Source organism: Myxocyprinus asiaticus, chromosome 7 (genome assembly GCF_019703515.2).
Source record: "Myxocyprinus asiaticus isolate MX2 ecotype Aquarium Trade chromosome 7, UBuf_Myxa_2, whole genome shotgun sequence".
Taxonomy (NCBI): Eukaryota; Metazoa; Chordata; class Actinopteri; order Cypriniformes; family Catostomidae; genus Myxocyprinus; species Myxocyprinus asiaticus.
In genome coordinates, this window is record NC_059350.1 from 8,401,266 (window position 1) to 8,419,510 (window position 18,245).

The following is an 18,245-nucleotide window of genomic DNA, read 5'->3' on the forward strand; positions in this document are numbered from 1 at the left end:
AGATGAATCTTTATGAATATGCGTGTGAATAGTCAAAACAGGGAGGAAGGTGGTGTCAGCAAAGGCAACTTGGAGAGATTGCCCTAAAATCTATATGACCAACTGCTAACCTTTACCAAAGAGCCAACGTCAGCAATGTGTAGCAGCAGATATTAACATTACATTTATGATCTTTAACATGAACCAGTTAACTTTCCAAAGGCAGCTACTGTAAGTCTAGCAATGTTGTTTATAAATACATTTTTATCACATATTTAATAAGTCTCATAGCCTGGTCTCAAGTAAATTACGAGACAGTGCCGAAATTTTTGCAAAACGAAATTATGTGCCTTATTTCACGTTTGGCTGCAATTTCCCAGTGAAATGTCCAGCAGGGGGCACCAAAAGTGAGTGAAATGGTGTCGTAATCAGACAAGGTTTTTAAGGTTAATATTATGGAGGTTTAAATGAGTAAAACATACCTCCCTAATGTAAAGGTTCAACCTAAACCCAACCAATGGTGATTTAAAATCAAATAAGATGTAGACAAAAAAACAGACATCCTTACCCTTAAGCCCTATGTATAATTCCATTTTGAGGGGAACGCTCAGCATCTGCGTATAGTCGAACGTGAGCCTGTCAAAGTATACTCCATATCACTGTGCACGCGTACACAGGGTCATGTCTAGAAGGTAACCCCCCTGTTACCTCAAGTCTCACGAGAGCCGCATTGAATATATACACACTGTTTTTTGTGTTTATTTAGAGTCCTACAGAAACCCTACACCTACCCCTACCCCTAAACCTAACCCTAACCTTAACCCTTCCACTAAATCTGACTCTTAACCTAACCTTTGTAACAGCGAATGAGACTCTCTTGAGACATAGGCTGCCGAAGGGTTACCTTCTAGACACAGCCCAAACAAAGGCGGTTGGTGCATGCACTCTACGACTGCTATGAGTCACCGGACATTCTTTTCAGGAGTTTAGAACCATAAAAGTGTTTTTATATTCCTTAAGACTCGAGTTATACAAATGCTGGTATCTCCAGACCTCCTCATACATGTGCACTTGATATGCACATCCACTGCTGTTGTTTTTACCATCATCTTCTGATGTTAAACACAGATTACATCTTCTTCTAGCACTTCTTCGTGACAGCAACGGCTCAATATGTAAGTGTTGCCACCTTGTGGACCCACTAATTTGTGCAAATAACTCGAGGTGCATTCGCATTCTGTGCGTTCAAAGACTTGCGGTAAGAAAAAATAGGCTGTGTGCATTCTGTTCTTCCGCACTCTGCTGATGACGAGATTTGCGTCACCTGACCTGTACCGAAGTATACTTTTGGCTTTAACCGATGCCAAAAACCTAACCGAGTGTCCAAAAACAAAATGAGAAATAAAAAGCACATTTTCTGAAGCAACCACAACATCTCATGTCGCTTCTATGACACTCTCATCTCACCTGTCAGCTTGTGTGCTTGACTGATCTCCAATCGCAGTGTTCAGAGTCCAAAGTCCAACACTCTATCAGGTGAGCTACTGCGAAAGCTTATCACATTGGAATAATTGTGTAAATGAAGGTGAGTTTGTAATACAAGAGTTAACATTTTGAGTTTTTCAAATGATGTGTGATAGCAAAGTGTTTCAACATCATAGCATAGCAGTGTGTGAGTAATAATGTGAAAAAGAAATGTCTATAAAGTCATAATCAGCCATTGTAATCCTGATTTGTGTGAAAGTAAATAAAAAGCACAGTTGTTGTAGCGTCTCTAGTGTTAATTTCACCGGGAAAATGCGACGAAACGTAGATTTCGGCACGTAAAAGTCAGTTTGCAAAGATTTTGTTGTAGTAACGTTCATTCTATGAGACTAGGTTGTTATTACCTGTATGAATTGCATTTTTCATGTATTTAAGAATAACTTCAACATGTAAACATAAAGTCAATATGAAATTTTCTTAATACATATTCCTGGTCTTATTGAGAACAATTTATTGGTGCATGCTATTCCAAAAGAAATTATTGTTTGGTTATCAAAAATAATCTTTAATCAAAATGCAATAACTTGCTCTGCCTCTTAAAAAACGTTTGTCTTTTCCAAAGACATTATAAATTTATCTTTTTCAACCCTTCTAAACACCTGGCTCCATTCTGGTGTGTAATGCACATTGTTTACGAACTAATTAATTCCTGTTTTAAAAAAATCAAGTCCCGTCCAACAGATTTCCTCATTAAATGCCCTGTTTCCATCAGAAATACATCACATTACAGAAGTAAACTGGGTTGCAAACTGCATTTCACATTGACTTTAATTGATACTGACAGAAAAAATGAATGTCACACCATTGACCCATTCTTAGTGCCAAATGTTTGCATCTTGAGTCTAGTCAGTTGGTAAAACATCTTAGAAGGCTGACTTACTCAGATCAGAGGCACTAAATATTTCAAAATGCCAGGTCCAATTTAGTCTCCCTAGTGTTCCCTCTCTCCATTTGATCTAGCTGTCTTTAAACAAAGGTTGACCCTTGGAACCCCCCAGACACTGTCAGAGGTGAGACTCCTGGTCTAATGACTTTTGAGTGAACCTAGATTACTGTCTCTTTCATCCCTAGCATAAACACTGGGGTGGTTATTGAAGTTGGAAATCCTAACAAAAGGACATGTGCACACACACACTCCCAGAAACCTTACACTTGTGTGTACCTGATCGAGCTCTTTTTTCTGTCGGAGTCTCTCAGCATCAGCATCTGCTATGATCTTCAGCAGCTTGCGTTCCTCTGCCTCCTGTTTGTCAATGAACTGCTTTGTCTCCTGAGCCTGTTGCCTCATCTTCTGTAGCTCAGTCTGTTGGAACAGGGAGATCCATCCATTTAGAAAAGAGAAGAGAATAAGTAAAATGTTATCTCTATTAAAGGGATAGTTTACCAAAAATGAATGTCATCATTTACCCTCAAATCGAAAAACATCAGTTAACATAGAGAAAGCATTAGTAAACATTGCATACAGTATATACACAGAATATATGCTTTTTGTAGTGGTTTGTATAATGAGATCGAATGTGTTTGTGATTAATGTGTAGTTAGAGCGAGAGGTTCAAAAGTGCAGTTCTGTTTCCATCTCATTGTTTGCAGTAAGATCACAGCGTGTCCTCTTTTGGTAGCAAGGTCTGTCTGTGTCTGGCTTCCTTTATGTCTGGGCTCTGTCAGGATGTTTTTAAGTTCAGGGTTGGTCAAGGTAGTCATTTATTTGGTTCTTTAGTATTCTGTTTGGACAGACAGCATTACAATTTGCCCTCTTTTGTAGTATTTTCTTATAATATCATATATGTGCATATATGTGATACAGTTGAATCCCACTTTACATTATTTCCTAAATTATTTGGTGTTCTCAGCTGCCTTTTTGCAGAATTCTGCCTGCAGAAATTTAATTGGTTGTTTGTCCATTTAGTAAATTCTTAGTTTGTGTGTGGACCCCAGACCTCAGATCAATAGAGTGCAATGGGCTCTATTACAGATTCCATTAATTTTGGTCACATTCTGATTGTGATGTCGATTCTGATACTCCCTTTGTTGGCAAAGAAGGCTACTTGTGCCCAGTCCCTCATGTCATTCACAATTCTTAAAGGAATAGTTTGACCCAAAATGAAAATTATGTCATAATTTACTCACCCCCATATCGTTCCAATTCCATATGACTTTATTTCTAAAGCAGAACAAAATAAAATGTTCTCAAGAATTTCCCAGTCTATCTTCACTCATTACATTTCTATAGCACTTTTCTGACACTACATTCAAAGCACTTTACACAGTGAACAGGGGGTTCTCCTCAACCACCAACAGTGTGCAGCATCCACCTGGATGATGCAACAGCAGCCATAGTGTGCCAGTACACTCACCAGCTATTGGTGGAGAAGAGAGAGTAGAGTTATAGAGCCAGTTAATGGATGGGGATTATTAGTAAGCCATGATTGATAAGGGCCAATGGGGGGATTTGGTCAGGACACCAAGGTTAAACCCCCTACTTTTTTCAAGAAGTGTCCTGGGATTTTTAATGACCACAGGGAGTCAGGACCTCAGTTTTAACATCTCATCCAAAGGACAGTGCCTTTTTACAGTATAGTCTCCCCATCACTATACTGGGGCTTTAGGACCTACACAGTCCACAGTGTGGGCATCCCCTGCTGGACTCCCTAATACCTCTTCCAGCAGCAACCTTAGGTTTCCCAGGTGGTCTCCCATCCAGGTACTGACCAGGCTCAGCCCTGCTTAGCTTCAGTAGGCAACCAGTCTTGAGCTACAGGGTGATATGGCTGCTGTCTTGTCAATACAATGGCAGTTGATTTTGACATCTTAAAGATTAAAAAGCACCCAAAAGTATAAAAAAAATGTATTTATCAAAATCCGATTAAAATGTTTTATCGAATTAATTACATTACTTGATAAATACATTCTATTTTTTATTGTTGGTCTATGTACTAATGTGTCAGACGTCGGACACATTTGGAACAACTCACTTTGGTTGCATCATGTCTCACTAGCTTTCAGCACCAGTTATTAGCACTGTGTTTTTAGGACGCTGTGTTAAGGTGCACTCAGTAATTTTTTCCTCACTGAAAAATTTACTCCAAAAGATATTCATTGTAATTTTGAAAAAATATGTATAAAATCATGAATACTCACACGAGATGAGGACTGTAGTCATATCAGTAACCTTATAAAAGCTGTTTAAATCTACATGGAGAGGGTCTCCTTATGGGGGCTGCCATTGTATGATCACATGACCAGCCTACTGGTCTCGCTTAATCTCAGTAACCAGCCTGTTATTGCACACCTTCACTCATGGATTAAATTAATCATGGCTGACTGTGAACAGTGAATATATACAATGGCATCCAGGGACTAAAAACAAAATATTTTTCATTTCATTTCGTTCTGAGCAAAAACTGTATTTTCTTGTTCCGGTTCAAAAGGTTACTGATTAGAACAAAATAAAAGAACAGTTAATAATGTTCTTTTAAAAATGACAGTGCTCTGTGCTAAAGGGTGGGTGAAATACCAATTGTAGTGTTACCAGATCTTGCGAGAGAAACAAGCAACATGTTCTGGAAAAGCAAGCCCAAAATAAGCCACTTGCCTCACCAAAATGAGCAAAAATAAGCAATTTCTTACCTGTGTGATGGATTTATTGGCATAGAAATCATATCAAGCAGTTAAATAACAGTTAAGTATAATTTTAATTACAGATCTGCTTCTCAGTCAAAATCCGGCAGCATCAAATCTGTATTAATGCATCATGTCTAACAATTCAATGAAGATTTGGAAACAACTGTGAAATGTGCTTTTTACCTCTAATAATGCTTGTATTTGGATTAGCTGTGCATGTATATGTAGTCATTATACATAGTTGCTAAAAAGTATGGTCTTTATTCAGAGAATGCGACATCCACAACGGTCAGAAATGTGTGATGCAGCAGTTTCCTTCAGGATCAAAGCTCATGTTTCATTTTTTCAGGCAACATGAAGTGGTGTAGTTCTAAAAATCTGCTGTGATGAACCCTTTGGCTTTTGACTTCATGAAAAAATTATCAGAACAAAATTAACCGGTTATAACCGGTTACCAGCATTTAAAAATAAAGTTATAACTCTGGAACAATTGAAAATAACTTTGTTCTGGTTTTCGTTTACGTTCTGCTAAAAATTTCGGTTTTCGTTCCTTGAACCATTTTTAGTCCCTGATGGCATCTGTAACTGAAAACTATTGAGTTTGAATGATTCAGCATCCACGCCACAAGGTGACACTGTTAGTCCAAATGACACTAACAAAAAAATTACTGAGTGCACCTTTAAATATAGTTTAAAGCTACCTCGAGATCCCTGCATTCTGTTGTTATCGGTCTAGCTGTCATTGTGCGCAAGAATGCATAATCTGTGGAAGATTTGTGGAAGGTTGTGCTACCTGCTCTCTGGTTTGACAAGGAGTGTTGCCTGTACAGCTGGAGCACTGACTGCCCACTACTGTATCAAGGTGGTACATGCGAGAACTTGAATTGTTTAGCACAACAACAATTCAAACAATAAAAGTTGCATTGTGAACAAGCTTCTCAAGTCAAGAAGACGTCAAGATTTTCACTGAAAAATGTAATAAAATATTGTGTTGTTACTCACCAATACCTACACTGTAAATGTTTTTCATAATTTTAACAGTAAAAGACTGTAAAAATGCTACAGTAAAAAAACTTTAATTGGTTAACGGGTAGTTACCTTAAAATATACAGTACATTTTTTTATATATATTTTAAAAGACAATCATTTTTAATGTAAAAAGTATGATTTTCTGTATAATTAACAGTAAAAATTTATATTATGTTTAACAAGATAGTACACTTACTTTTTACGGTAAATTATTGTTAAAATTACGGTAAAAAACAATAATCGGGCATTTCCAGAATTCCCTGTGTGACCCAGTTCATTTCATTATATTTTATGGGAATAGTTATGTTTCTTTTTATTTTTAATATCGGTTATGTACATTGGGGTGTTCTGTGTTATATTTTATGTAGTTTAGTTAATGTTTATTACATTATTTTAATTTCACATGTGTAACCCTGATGGTGTTTAGTGTGTGTGAGTGACACTAAGCTCTGTCTCTACATGTTTATTGGTCATTGCTCTTGGAAGGGCCTCTATTGATGAACTTCATGTCATCATCAGTGGAGTGGTGGTGATGTAGTGGACTAAAGCGCTGAACTGGTAAGCGGAAGGTTGTTGGTTCAGTCCCCACAGCCACCACCATTGTGTCCTTGTGCAAGGCATGTTGCTCCAGGGGGATTGTCCCTGTAATCAGGGCACTGTAAGTCACTTTGGATAAAAGCATCAGCCAAATGACATCATGTGCCATTTTGTAATTACTACAGTGATTAACAATACATTATAAAGTGACAAGTAGATTTTTACAGTTACAGAAGGTTAATATATTAAGTTTATTATTTAATAATATAAATGATGGTAACGCATCGTAAAATATACAGGCATCAAAATTACATCCTGTAAAGTCTGAAACGTGATTACCGTATTTCTTACGGCGAATTTCTGGCAACCACAGCTGCCATTTTTTTACCGTAAATTTAACAGGATTTTTTTTTTTTACAGTGTATCGGATGTCTTCTGAAGACTTGGAATATGACACACAAGCTGCATGGACAATTTTTATGATACCTTTGGGTCCTTTTTTAAGTTTTAATCCTAGAACGCACATGTAACTTCACCCCTCTAAAATGCATATGCGGGTCAAAAAATACCCAGGTGAAATCTAAGATGGAAAACAAAATAAAATTGCCAGTGTAATCTATCATCAAAATGTTATTACTTAAAATTCAATACAACTCAAAACATTTTAATTATGAAATTACTTCTCCGTCACAAATTCTTTCCATCTTTCTAATCAATTCCCTCCAACCACCTGGTTCCTTTCTGGGATGCAACAGCAACTTCCCATGATCCATTCAATTACTGATGGATAAAATCCACTCCCTACATTTTTATCATGTTAAATACCCTGTTTCACTTGGAAATACATCAGATAACGAAAGTAAAATAGATTGCGAATGGTATGTAGATTTGACTTTGTTTTGGGAGCATGTTGTTTAATTTATCTTGGCAGCCAAGCATTTTTTTTTTTTTCTTACTATCATTTTTGTCATCTTTTTGATTAATGTCTTATGCATGTCAGAAGTGCAAGAGGTCAAGATACTGCAAAAGTCCATCTTGGTAGGAAACTGCAGTACTTCATCATCAAGACGGCAAAGGCAGTAAGGTAAACATATACTGTAGGTCTGGCGAGAATGTAGAAAAGTGGATAAGCAAGATAAAAAGAGACAGAGGGAAGAGAGGCATGAGTGCTTTACACTTCATTTGATACCAGTCTTAACCTTTACAGTCTCTCCTGAGAGAGTGGGAGAGAGAGAGAGACCATAAGAAAAGAAAGTGAGAGTCACGTTGTAATGATTTGTTTCTTGAAGACCAAAGACCCTGATCAGTACCCAGTTCAGGTGCACTCTAGCTGGTTTGGCTCTTGTCCCAACCACTAGGCCGCATGATGACATTTAAGTGAACTACACTAGCCAGCTTTGCATTGCCTTGTTTAGCGCTTTTAATATGCTAATGACAGAGTGTACATAGTTAAAAATAAAGTATGAGAGGCCATGCTATACTATGAATTTAGCAGAGATGCAAATGCATGAGAGTTGAAAAAGAGAAGATGGTCAAAGCAAGTGCTCTAGGGGTATGTTTTCTGTACAGGAGACCAGGGCTGGTTGTCACACGGGAGGTTGTCACAAGGGCTACATCTCAGTTACGATAAGATTTGGATTCAAAAGTCCAATTGCGCAAATGTTTGTTTTCTCTGAGGTTTTGCATGTTGGTTTCAAACACCTAGTTCAAAAGTTGAATACATTTTGACAATTCTACCCTTGAAAGTATGTTTCCACTGTCATATTTTTTGTCATAGCTCATGGGTAAACAAGTAAACATACACAAATCACACTGGCATACATTAAGAAAAGAGTCAGCTATGTTATAAAGGCAGGTTTTAGCCAAAAGGTTAAATGTGTTCTTAGGAAAAAAGGTATGTTTCTTGAAAGTCAGGTCAGGGCAGGTTGTCAAACGTGTTTTAAATGTCATAAAAATAATGTTTTTATATCTTTGTTATTTATGTTACCGTTTCCATTTTTGCTGTTTCATGAATCATTTTGTGTCTCATAATTAGATTTAAAGAGAGGCATAGATTTTGTTATGCTCATGGTGGTGGTTGGTGGTGGGGAGACATGTCCCCCCAATGTTCACTTGGAACTTATGCCACTGGTTTAATAGCAGTTTCCATTGTGACAACTTAACCCATATAGTGTGACACCAGCCCCACTATTGTTCAAGTTGTCACTACAGCTCAACACGTGTTAAATTAATTGTTTCTGTTTTCTTGGGCAAGAATTGTGAAAATATTCAATACCTTTTTTTATAACTAAAGTTTCTAGGTATGTGGCTATGATTTTCAAAAATGAACCTTCTCTGCTAAATATTTTTGATAGAGTTAAAAGTGTGACAACTAACCCCGGTCTCATCCACTCATCTATCCATCCATCCATCTATAAGATGCAATGAAAGTAAAAGGTGACTGGGGATGTCATTTTGCTGAAAATAACAATCCGCAATAGGCGGACATTGTGATCTCCTTAATTGTGTAGATTTTAGCACATCCAGGGTGAGAACAGTCCATTTTATAAGAGATGACAAGACCTTTGACAAGACTGGTCTCAAATCTGCCTTGTTAACACTGAACAAGGGCCAGCACCAAGAGGTCATTTTAAAGGCCGCATTTTATCACACGTATAGCACGCCTCTCTTTCAACGTGAAACACCAATGAAATTTTAAAAAGTGGAGGGCACCTTTTAGAACCCGGTTGCATTCTTTACACATAATCACTTCCTTTTTTTACAACATTAAATTCCCAAACTTTCTTCCCTCCACTCTTGGTCCAATGCTAAACATTTGCAGACAGCATCTGGAGCATGTAATAAGATTTCTTCAAGATCGATGTAAAGCCTCTCAGCATGCAAAACATTCAGTTGAACCTGGGCTGGTGCTGAGAGCAGACTCTCCCTTCATTACCCCCTGCTGTACCCTCTCGTGATGAGAAAGTGTAGCCCATTCATTAGCATGCTAATCAATTCTTATGAAGTGGCCTAATTGTTTTTTCATGGGGTGAGAGTTAGCCAGAAGATAGACTATGGGAGATGTCTCTGTGCTGGGCTGCTTTAAAAATCTCAAGAGCTTCTTTCTTGGTACATTTGTCAATGCTTGAGGTAATAAACAGCACACAACAACAAAAACTAAAAGGCCAATATCTTGGCACAATAGTCTCAAGGATGGCAGCAGGACAAAAGGGCATCTCTTCCAAGCCATCTGACTGAGAACTGGGCTTCATGTTGTCTTACAAATAAATTAAGGTTGTTACTACATGTTAATAAATGTTTTATAACAATTTAATTAAAGGGATTGTTCATTAAAAGTGAAAATTTTGTCAATTAACTCACCCTCATGTTAATCCAAACCTGTATGACCCCCTTTCTTCCATGGAACACAAAAGGAAATTTTAAGCAGAAGGTTATATATTGTCACTATTCACTTTCATTGCAAGGAAGTCATACTGGTTTGGAAAAACATGAAAGTAAGTAAATGATGACATATTTTTTGAATATTGTTTTTGGGTGAACCAAATATTGGTCCAATATTAAAGACTATGTTGATACTATAGTGTTATAAAATCAAAAATTAAGACCGTTTTCACACTTTGGTTAATTGCTTGGTCCAAACCCAAGTTTGATTCTACCTACAGCTCTACTGTGAAAACATTATTAGACTATACAGGTATTCACAAAGATTTTGTCAGTGCACAGACACATATATCTTATTCCATTGCTACAATCCTCACAGACTGTAAACACTCAAACAGTATTCTTTTAAAGTTTCAGTCATTAATTGTTCATCTTCATTTCTAAAGTGTTCAGAGTAATGTTCAGAAAAAAAAAAAAATCAAAGTAGATACTTCTGAAATCAGATATATTTTTAATTTACCTCTACAAAATTATATATATATATATGTATATATAAAATGGTCAAAAGAAACACTGCAGTGCACTGAATGCAACAAAAAATAAACAAATAAATAAAAAATAACATTCTGAAATGCAGCTGACAGCATGCAGTACATCACAAAGACAAACTGGATCACAGGGGTATTTAAAATATGTCTAATTATTTGGCATTAGGTACAGGTATTTAGTAACTATGGAAACATGCTGTAGAATTCAGGTGAGGGTGCCCTCTGCTGGCTGACTTACGGGCATACAAGAGTATTCACAGAATGGCAAATTCCAAGCTGCACTCCTTAATGACAGATCTATCACTAGAAGGATGTGGACTGGTCTGAGATGGACAACGAATCCATGATATCTTCGACTGACACCCCTCCCCTTCTCAGGTTGTACCCTTTGCTAGACTCACCTAGCCAGACCTTATGGTGTATTTCACAGACTATTTCACGGACATAACTCAGAAATCAACAATGGAATATACAGTTTTGCTCGTGGATATTCAGTTTACCTTCTACTAAAAGCCTCAAACAAAACTCAAAAAAAGATTTTATGCCACTAACCTGGCAATCTTTGTCAAATCCGGAGATTATTTCTTCCTCAAATGTGCTCATTGTATCAACTCAGTACCTTGTAAACATGACTTTGTTTCCAGGTGGACTGATAAAAAACTGTATGCCCTTACTACTTCTCAGATCACACTAAAAAAGCTATTGCTCAGGCTGGTTCATCTAATGCACATGCACGTCCTTGATTAAAACTGACAGGCAATGTCTCTATCTGGCTCTTTTAACTGCAAGGCCTTGACTTACATTCCTAGAGCCACCACATTCAGCATTATGATTTCTCACATTCAATTGAATACCAGTGACCTGTCTCATTCTACGCAGTCTCTGCTTTCGATTTTGTCTGTAATATGCATCAGATGGTAGCAAATGGACTATAGGTGGTCCATGGGGTGTGGTCTGAGGCTGAGACTAAATCTTCAACCAGCCATTACATCTAACCTCCATACCGTTGAGACCACCTCTTTGTCCATTTTCTTTCTAATTTTAGCAAGACATTTTCACAAATAAAGATGAAGATCAACTTCAGATGTATAAAGTGTGGCAATAACACCTCTATGAATACAGCAGGCACTCCAAGGCCATTATATTTGTGGATAACATAATCTTTTCCATTCCTGACATGGTATAATAGCACTGGTTTGGCAGGGACTTTACAAATTGAAATTGATACATTCTGACAGGAGTGGAGGAAATGGAGAACTTAAATGTGAAGCTGTGAATGAGTGCTTTGACAGCTCCTCCATGGAAATGTAATCAACCCAAGTTTGTCACCATTTACCAAAGGGTGATATTGACTTTCTGTCAGGGGTGTAAAATTGCTGACAATTCTTAGATGCGTGGGTAGGTTAAGAGAGTGTATATGACAATTAATAATGGAGGTGACAATGACAGAGGTGCAAATCACCTTGAAGAAGTGAAAGAAGTGTTACCTTTCAAGATGCAAGGATTTATGCATAAAGCAGAAAACTCGGATGCTATCCAAGAAAAACATGTATTTGAAGTTTTTTATTATTATTTTTTTATCCTTGAATCTGATTCAGTCTTCTCTAATTTTTATTTTGTTAGGTACACTACCTGTCAAAATTTAGACACACCTACTTAATCTTTATTATTACTTTTTTTTTCACATTTTAGAACAACCAATTCATTAGGTGCATTCTGGGGTGCTTTTTAAACAGTATTAAAATTCATCCATTTAAAAAATAAAATCATTAAAATATTTATTAATATTATAATTATTATTATTATTATTATTATTATTATTATTATTAATAATAATAATAATAATAATAATAATAATAATAATAATAATAATAAATACATAAAAATAATAATAATAATAATATTTTTGTAGAATAAAACTTTTAGATCAAAAGTAGATTTAGATTTTTAAGATCATAAGAAACATATTTTCAGTCAAGTGGGATCAAACATTTGTATATAATATATTGCTTATTAAATATAATATGAATGCATTCTTAGGTAATCATACTGTAATCAGCTAACAGAAGCTGAGCAGTTCAACTTGTCAAACACAAAATCTGCCGGAAGATTGTCAAACCGAACTCTCTCTTTCTTTGTATATCTTTTTTCCCTGTTCACCATGGAAACATACTAAAGACTAAACAAGAGACATCCATAATATTAATAAATGAGATGAATTAAGATTTTATGAGAAAATGGGCAAATGTCACACACTTCTGCCTCACTCCATCTACACATGGCAGAGAACTTTTTTGAATAATGAATCTCATTTTCTGTGGCCTTCTATCTAATGCAGGATTCAAATGACACATTTCTTGAAAAAAAAAAAAACATTCTGAATACAATTCTAAAAATGGAAATGACCGTTAAAGACACACTAAAGGCTTCCAAACCCTCACAATTACATATTCCTTAAAGCACAGAAGGTGAACTAGATGAATCACATTTAAAAAAAATTAAACATATGACTTCCTATGTAACATACAGCATGGAATAACATAGGTAAACTAACACAAAGCAAGTATTTCAACTTACGTGGTTTGTAGGGTCATGGGCCGGATTCACGAAATGTTCTAGAAGAAAATTCTTCCTAACTACCATTTTCTTCTTAATTTAAGAATATTTCGTATTCTTGAAAAAAATAAAATAAAAAATAAAAAACTTTTTTTAAGATTGTTCTTACAAATGTTTTAAGAATGATTCAAATTCTCAAAGAAATAAAAAAATCTTAAAATCATTGAAAATAACATCTTAAAGTTCAACCACACAGTTGTCTTAACTCTCATGCACTGTTTGGTCATTTTGACTGGAATAAATTTTGTTTTACTTTATGTGACGGGTACGAGACTTGGTGACTTTTTTTCCATTTGATATCTGAACACACACAAAGAAATTGGAGATGTTTCGATCAGATTAAGTGGTAGAGAAAAAAAAGTTACACTTGTACTGTTCCTGGTCAAAAGGACTGCCATAGGAAATGAATAGGAAACACTAAAAATCACTTTTTTTTTATTATTTTTTTATTTTTTTAATTATTTATTAAAGAAAATCTAAAAAAACAGCCACAAAGCTGAAAAAACACACACAGACAAGGAAGTGTGAGACAACCAAACATCTAGAGTGCAAAACACACACATATAAACACACACACACACACAAACATACACACACACACACAAAACTGAACTGGACTATAAGACATTTTTATTTATTTAGTTATTTATTCGATCATCAAGATGGCACCGTGGATGGCCGCCTCAGTGTGTAGCTCTTCAGTTCTCTCTGAGCACCAGAACCGTCAGGCACAGGAACAGTTTTTATTCTACTCTTTTCAGGTATGCAAAAACAGACAAAAATAACTTCAAACAAATCAAACAAAATGCTAAACTTTGACAAAAGTAGTCTTTGATAATGTTTAAATATATATCTAAATGCAGAACTTGTCAAATAAAATTGAGAAATCATCTTCTCTTCAACCAGATGATGAATAAGTAGCTCTCTGCAGCCATCTAGTGTTTATACTTGTAATTTAATCTGGTTTTTATTTTTATTTTAAATGGACAGCAAAGTTTGATTCTTGAGACTTTAAGCTTTCAAATGGTATATAATATTCATAAGAAAAGTCCATTTTCAAGCTCAAGTTTAAGGTCATATAGGTAAATAAATAAGTAAATAAAATAAAAAAGGTCTACATTTTTTTTTAAATACCCTGGTTGCACACAACATCAAAAACACAGCACAACCAGTGGAGTCTGGTTCGTAATGAATGACTATTACAAACAAGTCCTTTTTTTGAAGCAGTCAAAACAACTCACAATGACAAATTCATGAGTCTAAATTTGTTTACTTGCTCATCAGTTCCAGCCTCGTCATAAGCAAAGACCGCGATGTGCTGTGTGCGTTTGTGGACTGGTTATGTATTAATGTTGTCAGTTAGATCATCGTTAGGTTCTCAAGTCAGTGGAAAAGTGGCCTTTCTCAGCTTCCATGGTAACCATGTTGCAATTTAAACTTAAGCCTATTGGCTATCTTTAAAAAAGGGGCAAGATGTTTGACATGTCCCTCCCCCAATTCCTGTTTCAGTAGAAAATACATCAAAACACCAATGAAAGCTGCCCTCGTCAAGGTACTTCACTGCGACTTTAAGGTTTGTGTGACTTAAATCAGTGTAATTCCAAGATGGTTGTTCATATGACAAGTAATCCATATGACTCAAGTTGTTTAAACCATGTCTTCTGAATTTATACGATCACTTTGGTTGAGAACCAGACCAAAAATTATGTCCTTAGTTACTATTTTGGGGGAAATATTACTATAATATTTTTTTCATAATATACTGTATATATAAACAAGATATGGTATATGGCATAATATAGTTACAATCAATTATTATCCACAAAAGTACTAATTTATAAATTGTTAATGGAATCTTTAAAAGGATAGTACACCCAATTCAATTAAAGTTCTAAAATCATCATGTTGTTCCAAACCTGTATGACCTTTTTGTCTTCCATGGAGCACAAAAGATGTTAGCAAAATATTGGGAAAGTCTCAGTCCCCATTCAGTTTCATTGTATAGAAAAAAGAGCAGTGTCAGCATTCTTCAAAGTTTCTCCACTTGTGTTTAACGGAGTAAAGAAAGTAATACGGGTTTGGGACAACATGAGGGTGAGTAAATAATGACTCATTTTTGCATAAACTCTCCGTATATGTAATATCAGAATCAGAACCAAACTTGTTAAATTCCTTACAATTTCCATGCCTTAAGATTCATAAATTCAAAGCCCGTCTTCGTTTATATTTTCTGCATCTTTTCTCCTCTTGTTGAAGAGGGAAACTGAGATTATGGCTTTGACTTTGCAAGTGGTGGGAAATAGATGAACTAAGTAAAGAGGAGAAAGCAGATGAACCAGTGAAGAAAGCCAAGGTAAACTGCAGATCTGGGGCACCTGTATGCTTTATACTATAAAGGCAGAGGTTGAGACACAGGCACCAAGAAACCAAGAAAACAAATGAATGAAGGTGAAAGAAAGGAAATGCCAGGGAGGGTTACATAAGCCTGCAGTGAACTCCCTATCAATTTAAAGTTTTCTGCATTATGTCCCTGCAGCACCTCAACACATGAAAGATTGCCTTTGTTTGTCATTTCTCACACTCTCTCTAGTTGTTTGTCTATCTCCTTTGCTCCAATTTTCTACCCCATCAGTCTATTTAAGTTCCTTTTGCTCTTCTTTTGTAAAGCGATGCCTAAAAATGTATACTTGCAATAGTTATTACAGGAAAACAGAGAAAAGTCAGGTTTTCATGCAGGTTTTCGTGTGTTTTTTATACAGTGATTGAGCTAACAGTTATAGCAGTTAGATGCTGTAGAAGCAATTACATGGAAAGTTGCCGATTACACGAAAATGTGTTTAATGTCAGTTGATGAATGCTTGGGTGAAAAAAAAAAGTTTTAGTATTACAAAAGCAACACTAAAACTGTGCCAGGCCTCATAACAACTGCGGTCTAATTGCTGCATTCCATATAACTCAAGAAAATCTAGTGTAAAAGTGCAGCGGCTTCTTTGATTTCCTAGGGAATAGTAGCCCGGCTTCCTGGCCCTGAGGCCACGATGCTTGCTCTCAACCCGGGTGACTCATCTAACCCTCGCTGGTGTTCTGGGGAGCAGGTCCAGCTCCGATCATAGACCTGCAAGGACGCCAGCATGCATGCACTGGAGTTAGAGACTGGTCTCTTAAAGAGAGCCATGCTATATACAGTGGTGATGAGGCTAATCATCCGCTGTCAAACGAGTCTTTAATTTAATTGCGCCTCTCCTGATGCTAATCCAAGGAAGGAGCGTATCATTTTGCCACAATCCATTCGTATTCGTAAACTTGTTTGTTTGTATAGATGCTGAAACATAAAATATGGATGTATTGACGGCGCTTAAACATAGACGTTTTTGTGTATTTACAGCAACAGATTATTTAGATCCTCTAACACCCTGTCTACACTGGGCGCATCCGTTGATGCAATGTGACGCAACGGCTTAAGGCTGTGTACACTGGACATGTTGACATGAACATTCTACACCATTTATTTGTGCAACGCAAAATGGAACGGGGCACCGTTTACTGTCGGCACGACAAGACAACGCGCTGCAATGGACGCTTTCAGTGTCGACAGGGTCAGGGTTGGGAGGGTTATTTTTTTAAATGTATTCCACTACAGATAACATGCTCTAAAATTTGTAACATATTCCGTTAGATTACTCAAGTTCAGTAACGTAATCTAAATATTTAGATTACTTCTTCAGCACTGGTAGATATTTTTCACTTGTTTTGACTATAAAAAATCTGCCAGTACAGTCAGACAAAATACACATGTTAAAAATACATTCTCTGAAAAAAGCCTAACTATCTTATGCAGTATTGCTTTTTAAACAAGATAAAGCAAATTGGTCATGTTTTATGGATTTTTTTACAGAAAACCAAAAAAAATTCTCATCAAGAATAAGATTTTTGCCCTAATATCAAAATTTTCTTAATGAAAAAAATATTATAGTGCTTAGTAACAGATGCATGTAAAATGGCTAGAAATCGCATTTTAGCTTAGCATAAAGCTAAATGTTCATATGACAATTTACACAAGGTTTATTTCTATTTCTGCTGCTCCAAACTTACTTCAAACTTACTTATATGTCTGCTTGTATGAATGTAACACATCTTAAAGGTGCTGTAAGCGATTTCAGACATCCTACTTCCATGCCACGCCCCCTCTTTACAAAACCCCGCACTCCAAAGATACCAAAATGAGCTTTATTGAGAGCAGAAATGGCTGTTAAAAACAACAGCAGCAAAATAGCGCCCTCAACTGACAACTGTTATGAACAACATGGCATAAAAATGCATTATGCCTCAATAATTCGGGCACTCAAGCACTACGGAAATAGCCGAGCACCCACAGAAAAGCACAAGATATTCCCCATTAATTTTCTCCATAGGCATTTAAAAAAAAATATTTAATAAATATTTCTCAGCCTTGACCCAAACCAGAAAGCTCTATTATCAATTAACAACATTAAAACATTAGATTTTAAGCAAATAATTTTCAAAAAAAAAAAAAAAAGGGATTGGTAATTGGAACTTCAATGATTGGTGGATCTCACATAGGGATTGCGGTTCCTGCAGGAGATCTGGACCCAGATGAATTATTCTTTGGATTTTACGAGACACAACTGCAGACTGAAGTCTTGAATAATGAATTCATCAAGCACACCACTGCACTGAGAAAAAACACACTGTGCTTAGCCCAAATTACACTGCTTTGTTCACACTGCAGAAAAATCTGATTATTTATTTATTTTTTCAAACAAGATTTTTTTTTTAGACTGACTGTTCAAATTGCAGGTTATATGTTGACAGGTTAGATTTTTTTTTTTTTTCTGTTCTGACTGCAGCTGCTTTTGCTAGCACGTCCACTAGTTATCATAGTAACAATGCAAACTTGCGTGTGTTCACCATACAGTATGTGAGAGTTTATGGATGTTTTTCATGAGGGCATCCAAATATTAACATTCT

General features: G+C 36.1%; 1 protein-coding gene across 1 annotated transcript in view; it reads right to left on the minus strand.

Moving 5' to 3' along the window:
- cfap58 (cilia and flagella associated protein 58) overlaps positions 1-18,245 on the minus strand; it is a 144,239-nt gene that overhangs the window by 84,910 nt on the left and 41,084 nt on the right. The window contains exon 12 of the mRNA XM_051703265.1: positions 2,687-2,827. Coding sequence (XP_051559225.1) covers positions 2,687-2,827 — 141 coding nt within the window. The remainder of the gene's footprint in view (positions 1-2,686; positions 2,828-18,245) is intronic.